Genomic DNA, 17,328 nt, shown 5'->3' with positions numbered 1-17,328 from the left:
CTCAGACGCGACGTTGTCCCGCTACTCTGGAGCTCCAGGAAGACCTCCAGACCGTTGGCACCCAACCGCACAACTCAGTCCGATTACGGGACCCATTTCGGACTCAGACGCGACGTTGTCCAGCTACTCTGGAGCTCCAGGAAGACCTCCAGACCGTTGGCAACCAACCGCCACACTCAGTCCGATTACGGGACCCATTTCGGACTCAGACGCGACGTTGTCCCGCTACTCTGGAGCTCCAGGAAGACATCCAGACCGTTGGCAACCAACCGCCACACTCAGTCCGATTATGGGACCCATTTCGGACTCAGACGCGACGTTGTCCCGCTACTCTGGAGCTCCAGGAAGACCTCCAGACCGTTGGCACCCAACCGCCACACTCAGTCCGATTACGGGACCCATTTCGGACTCAGACGCGACGTTGTCCCGCTACTCTGGAGCTCCAGGAAGACATCCAGACCGTTGGCAACCAAACGCCACACTCAGTCAGATTACGGGACCCATTTCGGGCTCAGACGCGACGTTGTCCCGCTACTCTGGAGTTCCAGGAAGACCTCCAGACCGTTGGCAACCAACCGCCACACTCAGTCCGATTACGGGACCCATTTCGGACTCAGAGGCGACGTTGTCCCGCTACTCTGGAGCTCCAGGAAGACATCCAGACCGTTGGCAACCAACCGCCACACTCAGTCCGATTACGGGACCCATTTCTGACTCAGACGCGACGTTGTCCCGCTACTCTGGAGCTCCAGGAAGACCTCCAGACCGTTGGCAACCAACCGCCACACTCAGTCCGATTACGGGACCCATTTCGGACTCAGACGCGACGTTGTCCCGCTACTCTGGAGCTCCAGGAAGACATCCAGACCGTTGGCAACCAACCGCACACTCAGTCCGATTACGGGACCCATTTCGGACTCAGACGCGACGTTGTCCCGCTACTCTGGAGCTCCAGGAAGACCTCCAGACCGTTGGCAACCAACCGCACAACTCAGTCCGATTACGGGACCCATTTCGGACTCAGACGCGACGTTGTCCAGCTACTCTGGAGCTCCAGGAAGACCTCCAGACCGTTGGCAACCAACCGCCACACTCAGTCCGATTACGGGACCAATTTCGGACTCAGACGCGACGTTGTCCCGCTACTCTGGAGCTCCAGGAAGACCTCCAGACCGTTGGCACCCAACCGCCACACTCAGTCCGATTACGGGACCCATTTCGGACTCAGACGCGACGTTGTCCCGCTACTCTGGAGCTCCAGGAAGACATCCAGACCGTTGGCAACCAACCGCCACACTCAGTCCGATTACGGGACCCATTTCGGACTCAGACGCGACGTTGTCCCGCTACTCTGGAGCTCCAGGAAGACATCCAGACCGTTGGCAACCAACCGCCACACTCAGTCAGATTACGGGACCCATTTCGGGCTCAGACGCGACGTTGTCCCGCTACTCTGGAGCTCCAGGAAGACATCCAGACCGTTGGCAACCAACCGCCACACTCAGTCAGATTACGGGACCCATTTCGGGCTCAGACGCGACGTTGTCCCGCTACTCTGGAGTTCCAGGAAGACCTCCAGACCGTTGGCAACCAACCGCCACACTCAGTCCGATTACGGGACCCATTTCGGACTCAGAGGCGACGTTGTCCCGCTACTCTGGAGCTCCAGGAAGACATCCAGACCGTTGGCAACCAACCGCCACACTCAGTCCGATTACGGGACCCATTTCTGACTCAGACGCGACGTTGTCCCGCTACTCTGGAGCTCCAGGAAGACCTCCAGACCGTTGGCAACCAACCGCCACACTCAGTCCGATTACGGGACCCATTTCGGACTCAGACGCGACGTTGTCCCGCTAATCTGGAGCTCCAGGAAGACATCCAGACCGTTGGCAACCAACCACCACACTCAGTCCGATTACGGGACCCATTTCGGACTCAGACGCGACGTTGTCCCGCTAATCTGGAGCTCCAGGAAGACCTCCAGACCGTTGGCAACCAACCGCCACACTCAGTCCGATTACGGGACCCATTTCAGACTCAGACGCGACGTTGTCCCGCTACTCTGGAGCTCCAGGAAGACCTCCAGACCGTTGGCAACCAACCGCCACACTCAGTCCGATTACGGGACACATTTCGGCCTCAGACGCTACGTTGTCCCGCTACTCTGGAGCTCCAGGAAGACCTCCAGACCGTTGGCAACCAACCGCCACACTCAGTCCGATTACGGAACCCATTTCGGACTCAGACGCGACGTTGTCCCGCTACTCTGGAGCTCCAGACCTCCAGACCGTTGGCAACCAACCGCCACACTCAGTCAGATTACGGGACCCATTTCGGACTCAGACGCGACGTTGTCCCGCTACTCTGGAGCTCCAGGAAGACCTCCAGACCGTTGGCGGTCTGGAGGTCTTCCTGGAGCTCCAGAGTAGCGGGACAACGTCGCGTCTGAGTCCGAAAACCTTTTCACTAAAGTTTTCACTAAATATTATGAGAGTAAAATAATTGTTTGTTTTTACTCCTGGTGGGTCTGTCTTGCATATTAGAGTGTTATTACCTTATTAATACCAATTTAACCTTATCCAAAAAAAAGTGTAAAAATGCAACAAAAGTGAGAGTCCCTTTAAATAAAGAAGTTTATAATATAAATTAATCTCAACACATCGGCCTGGCTTAAAGGACACAGTAGGTCATACTAAAGAATGATTTACTAAATTTTTTGTGAATAATACACAACATAAGGAACTTAATAAATTATTAAGAAATCGCACATTAAATCGTGTGTGTGTGTGTGTGTGTGTGTGTGTGCGTGTGCGTGCGTGCGTGCGCCGGGGACACGGCCGGGGAGGCGTGTTCCGGGTCAGGCTGACAGGAGAGAGCGGAGCGCAATAAGCACCGAGGCGCTAGACCCTCCAGATCCTCCACCTGATTAGACTCGGGGCCCCCGGGGAACACACACGCGGCGGCACACGCACGCACCCGGTTAAAGCAGAGAGGAGATTCTCATTAACAAACAGATGGCGATAACGCCGAGGTGATGCGGCCAGACGCCGCTCGGTTCACGCTCAAGTGCCGCTCACCGCGAGCGCCAGGACGGATGTAATTGATCCGCATATCATTAGCCTCATCGTATAATGGCCGAAGTCATGTTTTACGGTTCATCTCGTATGATATACAAATGATGTGTCGTCTGTCGCCAAGGCAGGCCCTACCTTCTCCTGACCTCGAGTTTAGATGGCGACTGCAATTGACGTGCCGCAGGCCAGCGGACCTCCTCTGTCCTCCACACACACAATGTGACCAGAGACCAGTCGCAAGCATAAGCGGCCATTCGATGACCATGATGGACAGAGTGGTGTTTAGAGGCTCCATTTAGGAAAGCGCCCAATCGAAAAACCTCACCTTTTTCAAAAGGGCACTCAGAGGCATGCCAAAAATACCTCTCCGCCACCACACTGAATCCACACATCGTCCCATCTCTCTCCACTGTCTTATTGTTTTCTGTTCCCTTCTTGGAGGCGAGCGATGCGGGCAGCAGGTATAGCAGGAGATCCTTTTCAGGGGTGCATTCTGATGGCTGAGGTGCATGCTGAAAGATGGGCGAGGGGGGGGGGGCAGCAGAAAGGCAATCTCTCCACAAAGAGAGGAGGGAGCTTCAGTGAGACCCCCCAAGCCACAGACCTCATCACACGTTATGAAAGCACCCTCGGGGGGGTGTGGGGGTGTGTGTGGGGGGGGGGGGGGGGGGGGGGGGGGGCGGCAGACCTCTCCCTCAGTGAGAGACTGCCGGCTGGCTGGGTGCTGCTGGGTGAGGGCTGATTGATTGGTGGCTCGGTCGGTGCTGGCAGCCAAGGCTTCGGTTGTATCACATCCACTCCTGTTCTCGCTGATGATTCCACCAGAGGTGTTTTTGATTCCAAGTTTCTCAATTGATTTATTGGAGGAATGGATTTATCGGAGCGATCGCCTCCTCTGTTTTCTGTGCGTGTGCGCGTGTGTCTGCGCTTGGCTATGTGTGCACGTGTGCGCCGTTGCGGTTGTGTGTGTCCTTCACGTTCCAGTGTGTTCATTTCATCATGTACCTTGGCGCTTCCCTTTCCTTGGCTAATTGGGGCTATAACAGCATCCAATGGGCAGCTATTGTCGTGCTGTTATTTACTGCTAGCACGGCTCCGCCCGGAGTTGAGCCTCCCCAGCCCAGTCAGATTATTCACCATGCCTTGGAAGAAGCGTCTCCTTTCCATTACGTCTTCTGGGACCCCAGGAACCCTCAAAGATACAATAGGCACCATGGCCATTGCCATTACTCAAAGGCAGCGTGGTTAATGTGCGATACCAGATACGAGCGGAGCAATAGATTGTCACGCACCGCTGATAAAGTGGTGTGTGTGTGTGTGTGTGTGTGTGTGTGTGTGTGTGTGGGGTTGTGTGTGCATGTGTGTGCCGTAATGCTACGAATGGTTTAGCATTCGCCGTTTTATCACACTCAAGAAGATTTGCCGGAGCGTATGACGTTAGTGGGGGAAATCATTCAAAGATATGTGGGTGCATGTGGGAGTGTGTGTGTGTGTGCGTGTGTGTGTGTTTGGGGGGTGGGGGGATGTTGTGTGTATGTGTGTGTCTCGTCGCCTGTGCTCGTAAGGAGGAATGCAGTCTCATTTCTGAGCATGGCTGTCTACCTGTGACTCCTGAGCAGCAGGATCAATAACCTAACGATTCTCTTTCTCTCTTTCTCTCTTTCTCTCTCTCTCCTGCTCTCGCTCTTTATCTCTACCTATATTATACCGTATCACTCACGTAGCTAGCGCCTCACAATTATACACAGCCTCGGCTTGGGTTGTTTGAACACTCCCTAAGGACCAGATCCTTCGACGAGCTCCCATCAACACATGTGGTCACATAGGCAGACACCAGGGGGCGCACACTGGGGCACTTTGAAGTCAACAGGGAAATCAATGGTATGGCTCTGCCTCTTCAAATTGATGTGTCTCACTCTTCACAAGGGCTCCTACTGTTCTTCTTACACAGCCACTCCGGTATACACACACTTCAGACACACACACACACACACACACACAGTCAGGCAGCCTATCGATCCAGGTTTAACGAAGCCTTAAGGGTAACCCACATATGAGCTGTCCAAAGAAATGTCTCCGTTTAGCTGCAGAAGCAGAATACCGTACGCTGCTATTAATACCCAGATAGTCATTTTTCTTCCCTTTCCTCTTCTTTTTTTCCGATGCCAGAGTGTTCGTCTTTCCTCCGCTCCACTGAAGATGCACAAGTGCCTTTTTCCTCTTGAATGAGCTCCGAGGAGCGTGTGTGTTTTCTTTCGTGGGACAATGGCCCATTGTTCACATACAACTCATTAGCTCCCATTCTGAGGCGGGATGCAGAGATGAATGAAATGAGCGAGCCGGCTTTAGGTTTGGCTCCTCTTCAATGCCTTTAAGGAGCTCCTTGTTAAGTTATTTTCAAAGCTCGATTTTATTGCATCGCTGAGTGCGTTTTTGAAATACATAGTGTGTTTTTAATAGGCTTTAAAGATGAGTTGTACTGGTAGTACTCAGTCAACAGGAACGTTCAACTGTGATCTTGTAGCTGTGTGTTGGCATGTGTGGGCGTGTGTGAGCGTGTTTGTGCGGGTGCAAGTGTGTGTGTATGTATGTGTATTTGCACGCATGCGTGTGTGTGTGTGTGGTAGAATATGTGCCTGACAGGTGGCAATGGCCGTGAAATGGCCTATAGATTGAGGCTACAGCAGTAAGTGTCACCTCTGCAGATGTTATCTTGTTGAAAGGCAAAGCTATAAAACACGACATGATAATGGAGGGAGCTCTCAGAAGGCCAGTCTACCTCTGACTCCTTATCCTATGGTAATTGTGTTTGCAATCATGTCATCATAAGATTTCATCGTTCGCAATATTGTGGAGCACAATGGATATTTGCCTCGTACAACTCAGAGAATGTTTCATTATATTGATTGAGATTTTATCATTACACATTGTCAAGGCAACATGCCCACATGGAAAAATAAAGGTTCAAGACAGCTTGACCTCATAGAGTATTCAAGTCATTGCGTTTGGAATGGATTCAACCATCTCTACACCAGAAGATCCACAATACTGCAGTCACTGCTGCAGTGGGAAGCAGAGAGCCTTGGGTTCATTGTGTTCAGCGGGCCAATGTTACGACTGAGGGGAAATAGACTTTGCGGTTAATACATATAGAGTTTCAACTTTGGAAAGTTTCATCTTTAGGAAGACTAAAGATGGGGAGGTATCAACCTAGTCAGTAACTCGGATCCATTAATCAATCAATCATCCTTCAAACTTTATTTACATAGCGCCTTTTTTGCTCAATTGCAATACAAGGTGCTTAACAATACAATGAAAATAAAGAAATATCAAGAAATACATACAATGGATTAAGGTTTCTCATTAAGATGAATAATCGGGGGCAATTTTGGGGTGTTTGCCTAGATGGACCATAATAACGATGGTGCAACTGCTTTCACATGCAAAACAATACAGAGAATAATATAATCATGTTGCTAACCCTGTCAAATCCACCAGGGGATTATGGCACTTATTACTAGAAAATATTACAACATTACCGAAGAGACGAAAACAACAGTATTTTCTCTTATTAGTGTTTTTTCTTCCTATTTTCAAACGTCTCCATTTGAATTGCATGCATAGAAGATGAGCTCCATAAGTCAAGCTGTTGTATCAGCCCAGCAGCAGCTTGGCTGTTGTTCACCAGCGACAACTGATGCACCCATTAAACACCTATCTGGGTGTACTGACTGTGGTTCCCCTTCTGTTGGTTCCCTTCCCCCAGTCCCTTCTGACAATCCATATCATGCACTCCTCTTCCTCATGACCCCCCCACTCCTGGTCTATAACTATTTTATATATATTATTTATTGATGTATTCATGTTGTTAATCCCAGACGGGAATTGTTGGTGTCACAGCAGAAAGTACTGGAAATACATAGGAATTTAATTGGCTGTGGTTCTCTGACTTTGGTTCCCTCTCTGTTTTTCCCTCCCTGTGGTTCTCTGACTGTGGTTCTCTGACTTTGGTTCCCTGACTTTGGTTCCCTCTCTGTTTTTCCCTCTCTTTGGTTCTCTGACTGTAGTTCTCTGACTGTGGTTCTCTGACTGTGGTTCCCTCTCTGTTTTTCCCTCCCTGTGGTTCTCTGACTGTGGTTCTCTGACTTTGGTTCCCTCTCTGTTTTTCCCTCTCTTTGGTTCTCTGACTGTGGTTCTCTGACTTTGGTTCCCTCTCTGTTTTTCCCTCTCTTTGGTTCTCTGACTGTAGTTCTCTGACTGTGGTTCTCTGACTGTGGTTCCCTCTCTGTTTTTCCCTCCCTGTGGTTCTCTGACTGTGGTCCTCTGACTCTGTTCCTCAGCCAACCTGAAGGAGCTCATCTCCCAGACCATGGTGTGCTGGGCCCAGGAGTGTCAGATCCAGGACCCCGAGCTGGTGCGTAAGATGTTCAGCCTGCTGCGGCGGCAGTACGACAGCATCGGCGAGCTACTGGGCGCCATGCGCAAGAGCTACACCATCAGCGGCGTGTCGGTGCAGGACACCATCAACCTGCTGGCGTCGCTGGGCCAGATCCGCTCGCTGCTGTCCGTGCGCATGGGCAAGGAGGAGGAGAAGCTCATGATCGACGGACTCGGGTACGGGCCGCTTGCGTGCCGGTTCTCTCCGGGTTTATGACTCGGCCGGGTGGTTCGTTGTTTGGTCTCAGGGCTAGTTGCTGCTGCTGCTAAAAATCCGATCGGGGTGATTCAAAAGAGTTTAAACAACCCAAAGTTTCGATTTTTGTGTATTTGATGAAAAACGTTGATGGATGGATAAAACTTTGTTCATTTATTAATGAATCGACTGGTCGTATGTCTGCACACCTGAACAAAAACGTCAGACTTTGAATGAATTGATATTGCGCCAACCTTTAACACATTTGTTGACCTTGTGTGTTGTGTTGACAGTCGCATCCGTCTTTGACTTTTGCCTGCAGTGACATCATGAACAACAAGGTCTTCTACCAACACCCCAACCTGATGAGGGTGCTGGGCATGCACGAGACCGTCATGGAGGTCATGGTCAACGTGCTGGGAGGAGACAAGTCACAGGTAGCTCCGCCCACCAACTGTTCTCCCCTGCCGATTTGTCCGAGGAACAGGCTTCTCTGCCTTCATGAATGGAACAAATGCACACATAGTACATCATTCACTCCCATGAGAAGCTTTTTCCAGTGTCCCAGATCTCTTGAGTTTCGATTTTTTTTTTTTCCGTCTGCGTGATCATCCTCCGCATGCGGCGCTCTGTATCTCCCGGGCGAGAGTCCTCTAATGAAGACGAGGGTCCCCGGAGGTCTTCCTCTGTGGGTCCGGGTTGCAGAAACCTGGATGGTGGGGGGAGAGAGGGCGGAGCGGGGGCTGTTTGTGTGTGTGTGGCGGTGTCAGTCCCCTCAGACGCTAATTAAGAAAGACAGCGTGTGGACGGACGAGGGGAATTTATAGCAACCAGCCTGGAGGAAGATAAACAGGCATTCGCCTGAACTCTGTGTCCCCTTGAATTGTAAAACAACATCGCCGTACGCTGGATCTTTTGCAATGTCCTTTGTGTTACTGTCATTCTTTCCTTTCCTTTTATCTTTCCCTCTCTATTTCTTTCTCTGCGTTGCTTTCTTTATTTTATTCCTTCCCTCCTCCTTCTTTTTCTCCCCAGGTCTTTCTCTCCTTCTGTATTTGTATCTTGTTCTTTCCTTTCTTTCTTCCTTTTCTTCTTCCTTCCTTCCTTCCTTCCTTCCTTCCTGCTTTCTCTCTTTATGTATTTGTATCTTGTTCCTTCCTTCCCTTCCTTCCCTCTGTCTTATCTTTCCCTAGTTTTCTTCTAATGCTTTTCTACCCAACTTTCCCTCCATCCTTCAGCGCTAATTCTCATCTCTCTCTCTCTCTGTCTCTCTCTCTCTCTCTCTCTCTCTCTGTCTCTCTCTCTCTTGGTCCCTGCAGGAGATCGCCTTCCCCAAGATGGTGGCCAGCTGCTGCCGCTTCCTCTGCTACTTCTGTCGGATCAGCCGGCAGAACCAGAAGGCCATGTTCGACCACCTGAGCTACCTGCTGGAGAACAGCAGCGTGGGCCTGGGTGGGTAGTTCCCCGAGCCCCCATGGCCTCCTCCACGTCCTCCCCCCCTCCCCCCCCCCCCCTCACTACAATTAGCAAGAGTAACAAACCAGGGCCCCACCCAACCCTCCCAGTCTCGAGCGGGTGGCGGGACCATAGACGTAGAGACCAATACATTGATTCTAAACACTCGAACCTCAGCCTTCATCTGCTAGTGTTTGTTTGCCTGCTGCTGTTGTGGGTCGAGCCGGCCTCCGTTGTGAGGCTGTCGCTCTATTTCAAACGCTATTTCAAACGTCTTGGGGTGCCGACCTGGGAAATTAGCTGCAGGGAGAATGAAAGAGAGGGAGGAGGAAGGGATTCTAAGCACCCTGACGGCACTCTCATTAACATGGGTTACGAATGTGTCCCACTGGGACGGACGGACCGGTTCTTGAGCTGTGGGGCTACATATATTAGCCCAACACCTGGGAGTGTGCGCTAATGCGCGTGTTTGTCCGCGTGTGTAAGTGAGGCTTTTCGCTGGGGGTACATTTAAGTAAAGGATCGGAAAGTGTTTCATTGGAATCCATTAGAAAAGGGAATGAGCAAGAGTGAGTCATCTCTTTTATTGGAAGTTGTGTCGTCACTGGTAAACCACTGAGATGCTGATAGAGAGAGACGCACACAGACACAACACACGCACACCTACATATGTCTCTGTTTGTGTGTCTAAAGACTTCTATACTTATACAATATATACTTATACTTACTTCTATACATAGATATAGATACAATCGTTAATTAAATAGATTCTTTATTATATATTTTATTTTGACAGTTGCTCATATATGAACATCCCAGTAGGATTAGGAAATAGTGCCCCCTTCTGGTTGGTAGTATAAAACATGCCTGCGTGCGTCTGTGTGTGCTCGTGGAATACTAAGAAGCCACTGAGCAACCTTCATGACAAGCATACAGTAACTGTGATGATGATGCGTTGGAACTGCGATGGAAACATTTTAATCTGGAAACACTCAACACTTATCACCTAACTCCTTGTGTGTGTGTGTGTGTGTGTGTGTGGGGGTACGTTTGTGTTTGTGCTTTTGTGCTTTTGTTTGTGTGTGTGTTTTTGTTTGTGTGTGTGTGTGTGTGTGTGTGTGTGTGTGTGTGTGTGTGTGTGTGTGTGTGTGTGTGTGTGTGTGTGTGTGTGTGTGTGTGTGTGTGTGTGTGTGTGTGTGTGTGTGTGTGTGTTGCAGCCTCCCCCTCCATGCGGGGCTCCACTCCCCTGGACGTCGCCGCCTCGTCTGTCATGGACAACAATGGTCTGGCCCTCGCCCTGGAGGAGCCCGATCTGGACAAGGTGCAGTGCAGTCGAATTAAAACCACCAAGCTCTCTCTCTCTCTCTCTCTCTCTCTCTGTCTCTGTCTCTGTGTGTGTGTGTGTTCCCTACACTGTTGGACTCTGACTGGGATTCTAGGTAACGATTGGCTGTAGTGGTAACATTGAGATGTATGTCCTGTGGAGGCCTGTGAAGGTCCTAATGGAGAGCGGATCCATCCCCCCCCTCTGGAGCTCCATCCCTCTCCACCTCTCTCCTCCCGCTGAAGCGTCACAGAAAACTCACCTTTCTCTTCTCACTTCTCACTTCCCTCTCTCCATGCTCCTTCTTTGGTGTGCTTTTGAATGTTGATATTTTGAGAAACACTGAAGCTGTTTCAATCACAACAATACCTTCCCAAAAAGGCAAATCCTTTCAAGATTAATAACTGAAAAATTACCCAAATACCATTACTGCCAACACGATAGTTAGCCTACCTACACTATCCCTATTCTCCGCTGAGACCAAAGCGGTGGTGTCCATTAAGCTCTGTTATCACTGTTGTTATTATTCTGTACCCTGTATTCTCTGCAGGTGGTCACCTACCTGGCCGGGTGCGGTCTGCAGAGCTGTCCCATGCTGCTGGCTAAGGGATACCCGGACATCGGCTGGAACCCCATCGAGGGGGAGCGCTACCTGTCCTTCCTGCGTTTCGCCGTCTTCGTCAACGGTAAACACTCAGCCCCTTGACCTCCGAGCAACGACATTGTTGTCGTGGAAGGAAATGCGAGTCTCTTGACATAATCGTTTACTGCATTATGTGTCACACAATGCATGTACCGTAACTGTGTGTGTGTGTGTGTGTGTGTGTATATATGTGTGTGTGTGTGTGTGTGTGTGTGTGTGTGTGTGTGTGTGTGTGCATGTGTACATGATTGTGAGTACGTGCGTACGAATGTGAATGTGTGCATGTGTGTGTGTGTGTGTGTGTGTATATCTACGTGTGTGTGTGTATCTCCACGTCTGCGCGTGTGTCCCAGGCGAGAGCGTGGAGGAGAACTCCAACGTGGTGGTGAAGCTGCTTATCCGACGGCCCGAGTGCTTCGGCCCTGCCCTGCGGGGGGAGGGGGGCAACGGCCTGCTGGCCGCCATGAAGGAGGCCATCAAGATCTCCGAGACCCCCGCCCTGGACCTGCCCGGCTCGGTGCACGGGATCAGCTCCGACGCGTAAGACCAGGACCGAGTCTTTGGAAACCAATTCAATCCAACCATGGCCTTGATTAACAGCACTACGAGTCTCTACTTGTGTAGGAAGAACAAGAGACGTTGGAGAACCCATCGCCGTTGTTTATGGGTTCCTAATATTATCAGGAGGCGCACACAGCTTTTGGCCTTGGTATTAGATATTATATTATATAGAGCTCTGGGAGTCCACAAACGGCATCAGTCACTTTCTCCTCCATGTTGTCGTTAAATCTGAGAGTCAACACTGGTAGGCTGTCACCAGAAAGCATAGAGCGGAATTTGCGGAAAATATCAAATATGTCATCCCGCGAGAAAGTGGGTTGACCTGCGAGGAAATTCGCGCCACGAGTTTTCGGGTGGAAAATTCACCTCTATTCACATCTTTGCATTGACTTTGTCTGGATTCGCGCCCCGCCTCCATCTTTGGTTTGAACGCACCTTGAGGGGTCCCCTGGTTCGCCCTCAACGATCTTTTGTACGTTTGGACAGGTCGGCGGACGGCGAGGACGAAGAGGAGGTGGTGCACATGGGGAACGCCATCATGTCCTTCTACTCGGCTCTGATCGACCTGCTGGGCCGATGCGCCCCGGAGATGCACGTGAGTAACGTCCTCCTGCAACGACGAGACCCTCCGAGAGGAGACCCACCGTACCACCATCTTGGCCGTAGCCAGCTAGGAGGTTATGAGGTCCGCAAATCAACCTTTTTCTTGAGATAAAAACTAAATTAGAGACTAAATTGAACTGTAAACAAAATCTGCGGATGAGAACCCCTCCGGGATGAGTAAACGCTGAATACATTTGAGACTTGTTACCTTGTGTCCGACGTGTGTGACATCCTCACTATCTTCGAACCCGGCATACAGCCATGACCGCGATACCGAGTTGATATTGGTCTACATTTCATCCCCCTCTCCCATCTACCTTTTTCCTGTGTGTGTGTGTGTGTGTGTGTGTGTGTGTGTGTGTGTGTGTGTGTGTGTGTGTGTGTGTGTGTGTGTGTGTGTGTGTGTGTGTGTGTGTGTGTGTGTGTGTGTGTGGTCTCCAGTTGATCAACAAGGGCAAAGGGGAGGCTCTGCGGATACGAGCCATCCTGCGCTCCCTGGTGCCCACCGAGGACCTGGTGGGCATCATCAGCATCCCGCTCAAGATGCCCGTCGTCAACAAAGGTACCCTGTCCCCACGCGTGGGTTTGTCTGTTTGTGTGTGACCCCCGTCCTGCACTGCGTTACCCCCACCCCCCGATGTGGATTAGGTATTCAGAACAGTGAACACCAACAGCTGTTTAAAGGACGCAACGCTCCGACATTCAGAGCCGGGCTGGAGGTCGTCCATTCAGCTCCGGCGCTCATGCCCATTTGATGTTGTTGTTGTTATTCAGCGCTCCCGCCTTTTTGTAATCCGAGTTTTTTTTTCAGGCGCCGGTGCTCAGAATAAAAGCAATCATCTCACGCGCCGGCAGGTTATTTGGTGCTGCTCTATTCATCGATCTGCATTAGAGAGCGCGACGCCCGTAATAGACACGCTTAAATTCACCTCCCGCGCTCGCCGGCTCCACCGACGCCACGGCTGTGGTCTCCGACGCGGGCGGAGGGCGTGTGGGCGCGCGGGTGGGGGGTAGCGGGGGGGGGGGGGTAGCGGCAGGCCGCGAGGCGGGACACAACATTTGTTGCCTGCACGCCGCGGCGCCTCCCCTAATGAATACATACGAATCCCGTGATCAGAAGGGACCCGGCGTGGTTCAGAAGGGCTGCTTTTAATGGAGCCCGTCCCCCTGCTCCCCCTAGCCCACCATGCCTCCGTCAACCCCAGCCAAGCGAGTCCCCCGTCCCCCCAGCTTATCAGCCCACCGAGCCCCTCGGTCCCCCCCAGCCCACCGAGCCCCTCGGTCCCCCCCAGCCCACCGAGCCCCTCGGTCCCCCCCAGCCCACCGAGCCCCTCGGTCCCCCCCAGCCCACCGAGCCCCCACGTCCCACCAGGCCCCCCCGAGCCCCCCTGCCACGCTGCTGGGGACCACAGGGTCCCAGGGACGAGGAGGAGGAGTTGTCGGGGTTCTTCGGTGGTTCGTCTCGGTTGTAACGCGGTTGGGGTGCGATGGGCGGTGACGGAGATTTAAGTGTTGGAACGCAACCATTTCTTAACATTTCAGCATCTCGGTGTTGGTATGCGGCTCGGATACACTGCTGGCTGAATGCCAAAGCAGGAGATGTATGAAGTGGAAAAAGAACTGTTTATTGTAATGTGCTCCGTTTTTTCATCTGCTCTCTTTCACCCCCCCCCCCCCTCCCCCATCCCAACCCCCTCCGCTCCCCCCCCACCCCCCTCCCCCTCTCCCCCAAGATGGGTCCGTCACCGAGCCGGACATGTCGGCCTGCTTCCAGCCCGACCACAAAGCGCCCATGGTGCTGTTCCTGGACCGGGTGTACGGCGTGGAGGAGCAGGGCTTCCTGCTCCACCTGCTGGAGGTGGGCTTCCTGCCAGACCTCCGAGCCTCCGCCTTCCTGGACGCGGTGCGTAGCAACCCCCCCCACCTGGTCCACCCCCTTCCCCTCCAGATCCCAGCGGTCCTGGCTCTCTAGCACAGCCAGTACCTCATAGACGGGGTTTTATAGGAGCCACGAGTTCTGCCGTGTTTTATTAACTTTCAGATATGACGGTCGCAGAAGATGCGACTTTAAGGATGGAGCATTGGTCAAATGACATGAGTTTGAAAGAGATTGCAGCGATGTTTTCTGGATAAGTGAGCGAATGAATAAGCCTTTGCGTGTGCGCGTGTGTGTGTGTATGTGTACATTGACATTCCTGAACCTATTTTTACATTATTATTTTTCCCAAAAAGTCATCCGTTCTACATCGATCAACTGCATTGATTCAAACCAATGAACCGTGGGTGTCTGCCGGCTGCAACGCGACGCGTTGCATCCCAAAAGCTCCACCGCGTCCCCCCCTCCCCGGTCCTCCTGACCTCGGCCCTTCCCCCTCTGCAGGAGGGCCTCCGGACCAGCGAGTCGGCGCTGGCCATGAACCGCTACATCGGCTCGGCCATGCTGCCGCTGCTCACCCGCTGCGCCCCGCTGTTCGCCGGCACCGAGCACTACGCCGCCCTGGTGGACTCCACCCTGCACACCGTCTACCGCCTGTCCAAGGGCCGCTCGCTCACCAAGGCCCAGCGGGACGCCATCGAGGAGTGCCTGCTGGCCGTCTGCAAGTACGCAGCTCCGTGGAACCGACTACGCCTTTTTTTTTTTATGCTTTATGATAGAGTGAGATAGACAGGAAGGAATGGGGGATAGAGGGGAGGACTCAGCTGCTGTTAGGAGTGTACCTTGAGGGTACGTAGGGCTGGGCATTGCCAGGTACCTCACAATTCCTTTTAATTTGAATCTTTAGGTCTTGATTCGATTTTGATTTGATATTGATCCAATTGCTTCGATATCGATTCAATAATGCTTGCAGATGACAAAAATATCTAAATATTATTTAGAATGAACCATTTCAAAATGAATGAACCATTTCATTGTGCTTTAACTAGCAAAAAGGGAATACACCATTGCATAGTATTGTTCCTGAGCTAAACTTGCAGCATAAAAGTAATAATCATAACATGGACAAATGTAAAAGGGCATGTACAATTAGGCATACTCGCTAGATTACAATGAGTATGCTTCTTTTTTTGGAAATAATAGATTTCCAAAAAATCGCGAAATTGAATCGAAAACAAATAAATTGCAGTGCATTGATGAATCGTATTTTTACCCAGCCCTAATGGTACGCGCCCCCCCCCGGTGAGTCAACTGGGCGCCCCATGTGGTGATTTTCTAACCACTGGCCACTCAAAGTGCCACGCAAGCCGACGGCCAGCTCCTCTGGAGCAGTTAGGGTGTGGTGTCTTGCTAAGGGACAACCTCGACACTGGGGATCCGGGGATCGAAATAGCATCCTCCCAGCTACCAGCCGACCCGCTTTACCTCCTGAGCAACATGCCGCCCACTCATGACTAACCCAACCGCGCTGTACCCCCTACGGAGACACCCCCCACGTGGGTGTCTCGTTGTGCGGGGCTGTGTCATCTGAAAGCAGATGAGCTCTCATCTGGGTGAACAGGGCGTTTTCGCTTTCTTTCGCGTTGTGTTTGCTTTGAGCGATCATGTCGCCTGCGGTGGGGGTCTGTTGGTGAACGCCGAACGTTAACGTTAACACTTGTACCGTATACTAAAGCTCAGATATCTTCTCCGGAAACCAAGGTTCTTGAAGAAAGTGGGTGTCAAGGTTTTGAACAGACATCGTGTAGAGCGGCTGCCTTAGGAATACACGTGTTAACTCTCAAAATATTTTTCGTCTTTCGGAGAAGCTCCAGAAGTTGAGCTAAAAATAGAAACAGCATTGCCGTTCTGGGAGTGGGAGAAACATGGGAGGATTTTTTTATATCCCCTTCCTAATGTCAGGTTAGCACGCTCAAGGGCCTCTTATTGTGCTAAAAATATCCCCGTCGTTAAATGCCATCAGGCCAAATTGGTTTGTGTATGAAGAGGCTGTTGTCATAAAGACATCCTACTGTCTCTCTATTGGTTCTCCCCATCATAATGTCTCTCTATTGAGTCTCCTACATCCTACTGTCTCCATTAGGTCTCCTACATCCTACTGTCTCTCGATTGGTTCTCCTACATCCTACTGTCTCTCTACTGGGTCTCCTACATCATACAGTCTCTCTATTGGGTCTCCTACATCCTACTGTCTCTCGATTGGTTCTCCCCATCATACTGTCTCTCTATTGGGTCTCCTACATCCTACTGTCTCTATTGGTTCTCCCCAATCACACTCTCTCTCTATTGGTTCGCCCACATCCTACCGTCTCTCTATTTGTTAATTCCATATCATACTCTCTCTCTATTGGTCAATTCCACATCCTGCTCTCCCTCTATTGGTTAATTCTCTGTATTGGTCACCCTACAGATACCTCCGCCCCTCCATGCTGCAGCAGCTGCTGAGGAGGCTGGTGTTTGACGTGCCCTTGCTGACCGAGTACTGCAAGATGCCTCTCAGGGTAGGGCCCAGAACGCCAGCCTGCGCACACACTCACGCACTCACGCACGCACACACGCACGCACGCACGCACGCACGCACGCACGCACTCACTCGCACACTCACACATAGTCACACTAATGTCTGATCAGTATGTCTCTCTCTCTTTTTGTGTGTCAAATGACAAATGACTAAATGAATACCAGCGAGTGTCTTTGACTCTGAATGTGCTGACCTTTGCCCTCTCCCCCCCCCCCCCCAACTCCCAGCTGCTGACCAATCACTACGAGCAGAACTGGAAGTACTACTGCCTGCCTTCGGGCTGGGGCAGCTACGGCATGGCCTCGGACGAAGAGCTGCTCCTCACCAAGAAGATCTTCTGGGGCGTGTTTGATTCGTTGTCCCAGAGGGTGAGGGGTTCATGCCTTCTCTCTAGCAACAAGGCCGGGACAGCATCGGGGCGGCGGGGGGGAGGTGCATGTTAAGCCATCAGAGGGAGATGAGGACCGCTTTTAATGAAGTGTTCTCCGCTCTGATCACACAGTGTGTGTGGAGTGTGGCTGAGGTCGACGGTGGGGGGCTCTCTTCTGGGGTTGTCCTTGAATGGGAACTCGTAG

At 51.7% G+C, this 17,328-nt stretch overlaps 1 protein-coding gene across 3 annotated transcripts in view; it reads left to right on the top strand.

Annotated features, from left to right (window-relative positions):
- Positions 1-17,328, top strand: part of LOC132457847 (ryanodine receptor 3-like) — an 81,740-nt gene that overhangs the window by 26,378 nt on the left and 38,034 nt on the right. For all 3 annotated transcript variants that reach the window (XR_009525779.1, XM_060052205.1, XM_060052207.1), the window contains exons 21-32: positions 7,418-7,691; positions 8,033-8,147; positions 9,030-9,162; positions 10,383-10,486; positions 11,040-11,175; positions 11,486-11,672; positions 12,180-12,288; positions 12,738-12,858; positions 14,030-14,199; positions 14,677-14,897; positions 16,643-16,733; positions 16,981-17,121. Coding sequence is in view for 2 of the 3 variants with exons in the window: in XM_060052205.1 (XP_059908188.1) it covers positions 7,418-7,691; positions 8,033-8,147; positions 9,030-9,162; positions 10,383-10,486; positions 11,040-11,175; positions 11,486-11,672; positions 12,180-12,288; positions 12,738-12,858; positions 14,030-14,199; positions 14,677-14,897; positions 16,643-16,733; positions 16,981-17,121 (1,802 nt within the window). In the remaining variant the exon portion in view is untranslated. The remainder of the gene's footprint in view (positions 1-7,417; positions 7,692-8,032; positions 8,148-9,029; positions 9,163-10,382; positions 10,487-11,039; positions 11,176-11,485; positions 11,673-12,179; positions 12,289-12,737; positions 12,859-14,029; positions 14,200-14,676; positions 14,898-16,642; positions 16,734-16,980; positions 17,122-17,328) is intronic.

The sequence above is a fragment of the Gadus macrocephalus genome, chromosome 5 (assembly GCF_031168955.1).
Source record: "Gadus macrocephalus chromosome 5, ASM3116895v1".
Classification (NCBI taxonomy): Eukaryota; Metazoa; Chordata; class Actinopteri; order Gadiformes; family Gadidae; genus Gadus; species Gadus macrocephalus.
The sequence above is the reverse complement of the archived record's forward strand: the minus strand, read 5'-3'. Positions and strand labels throughout refer to the sequence as shown.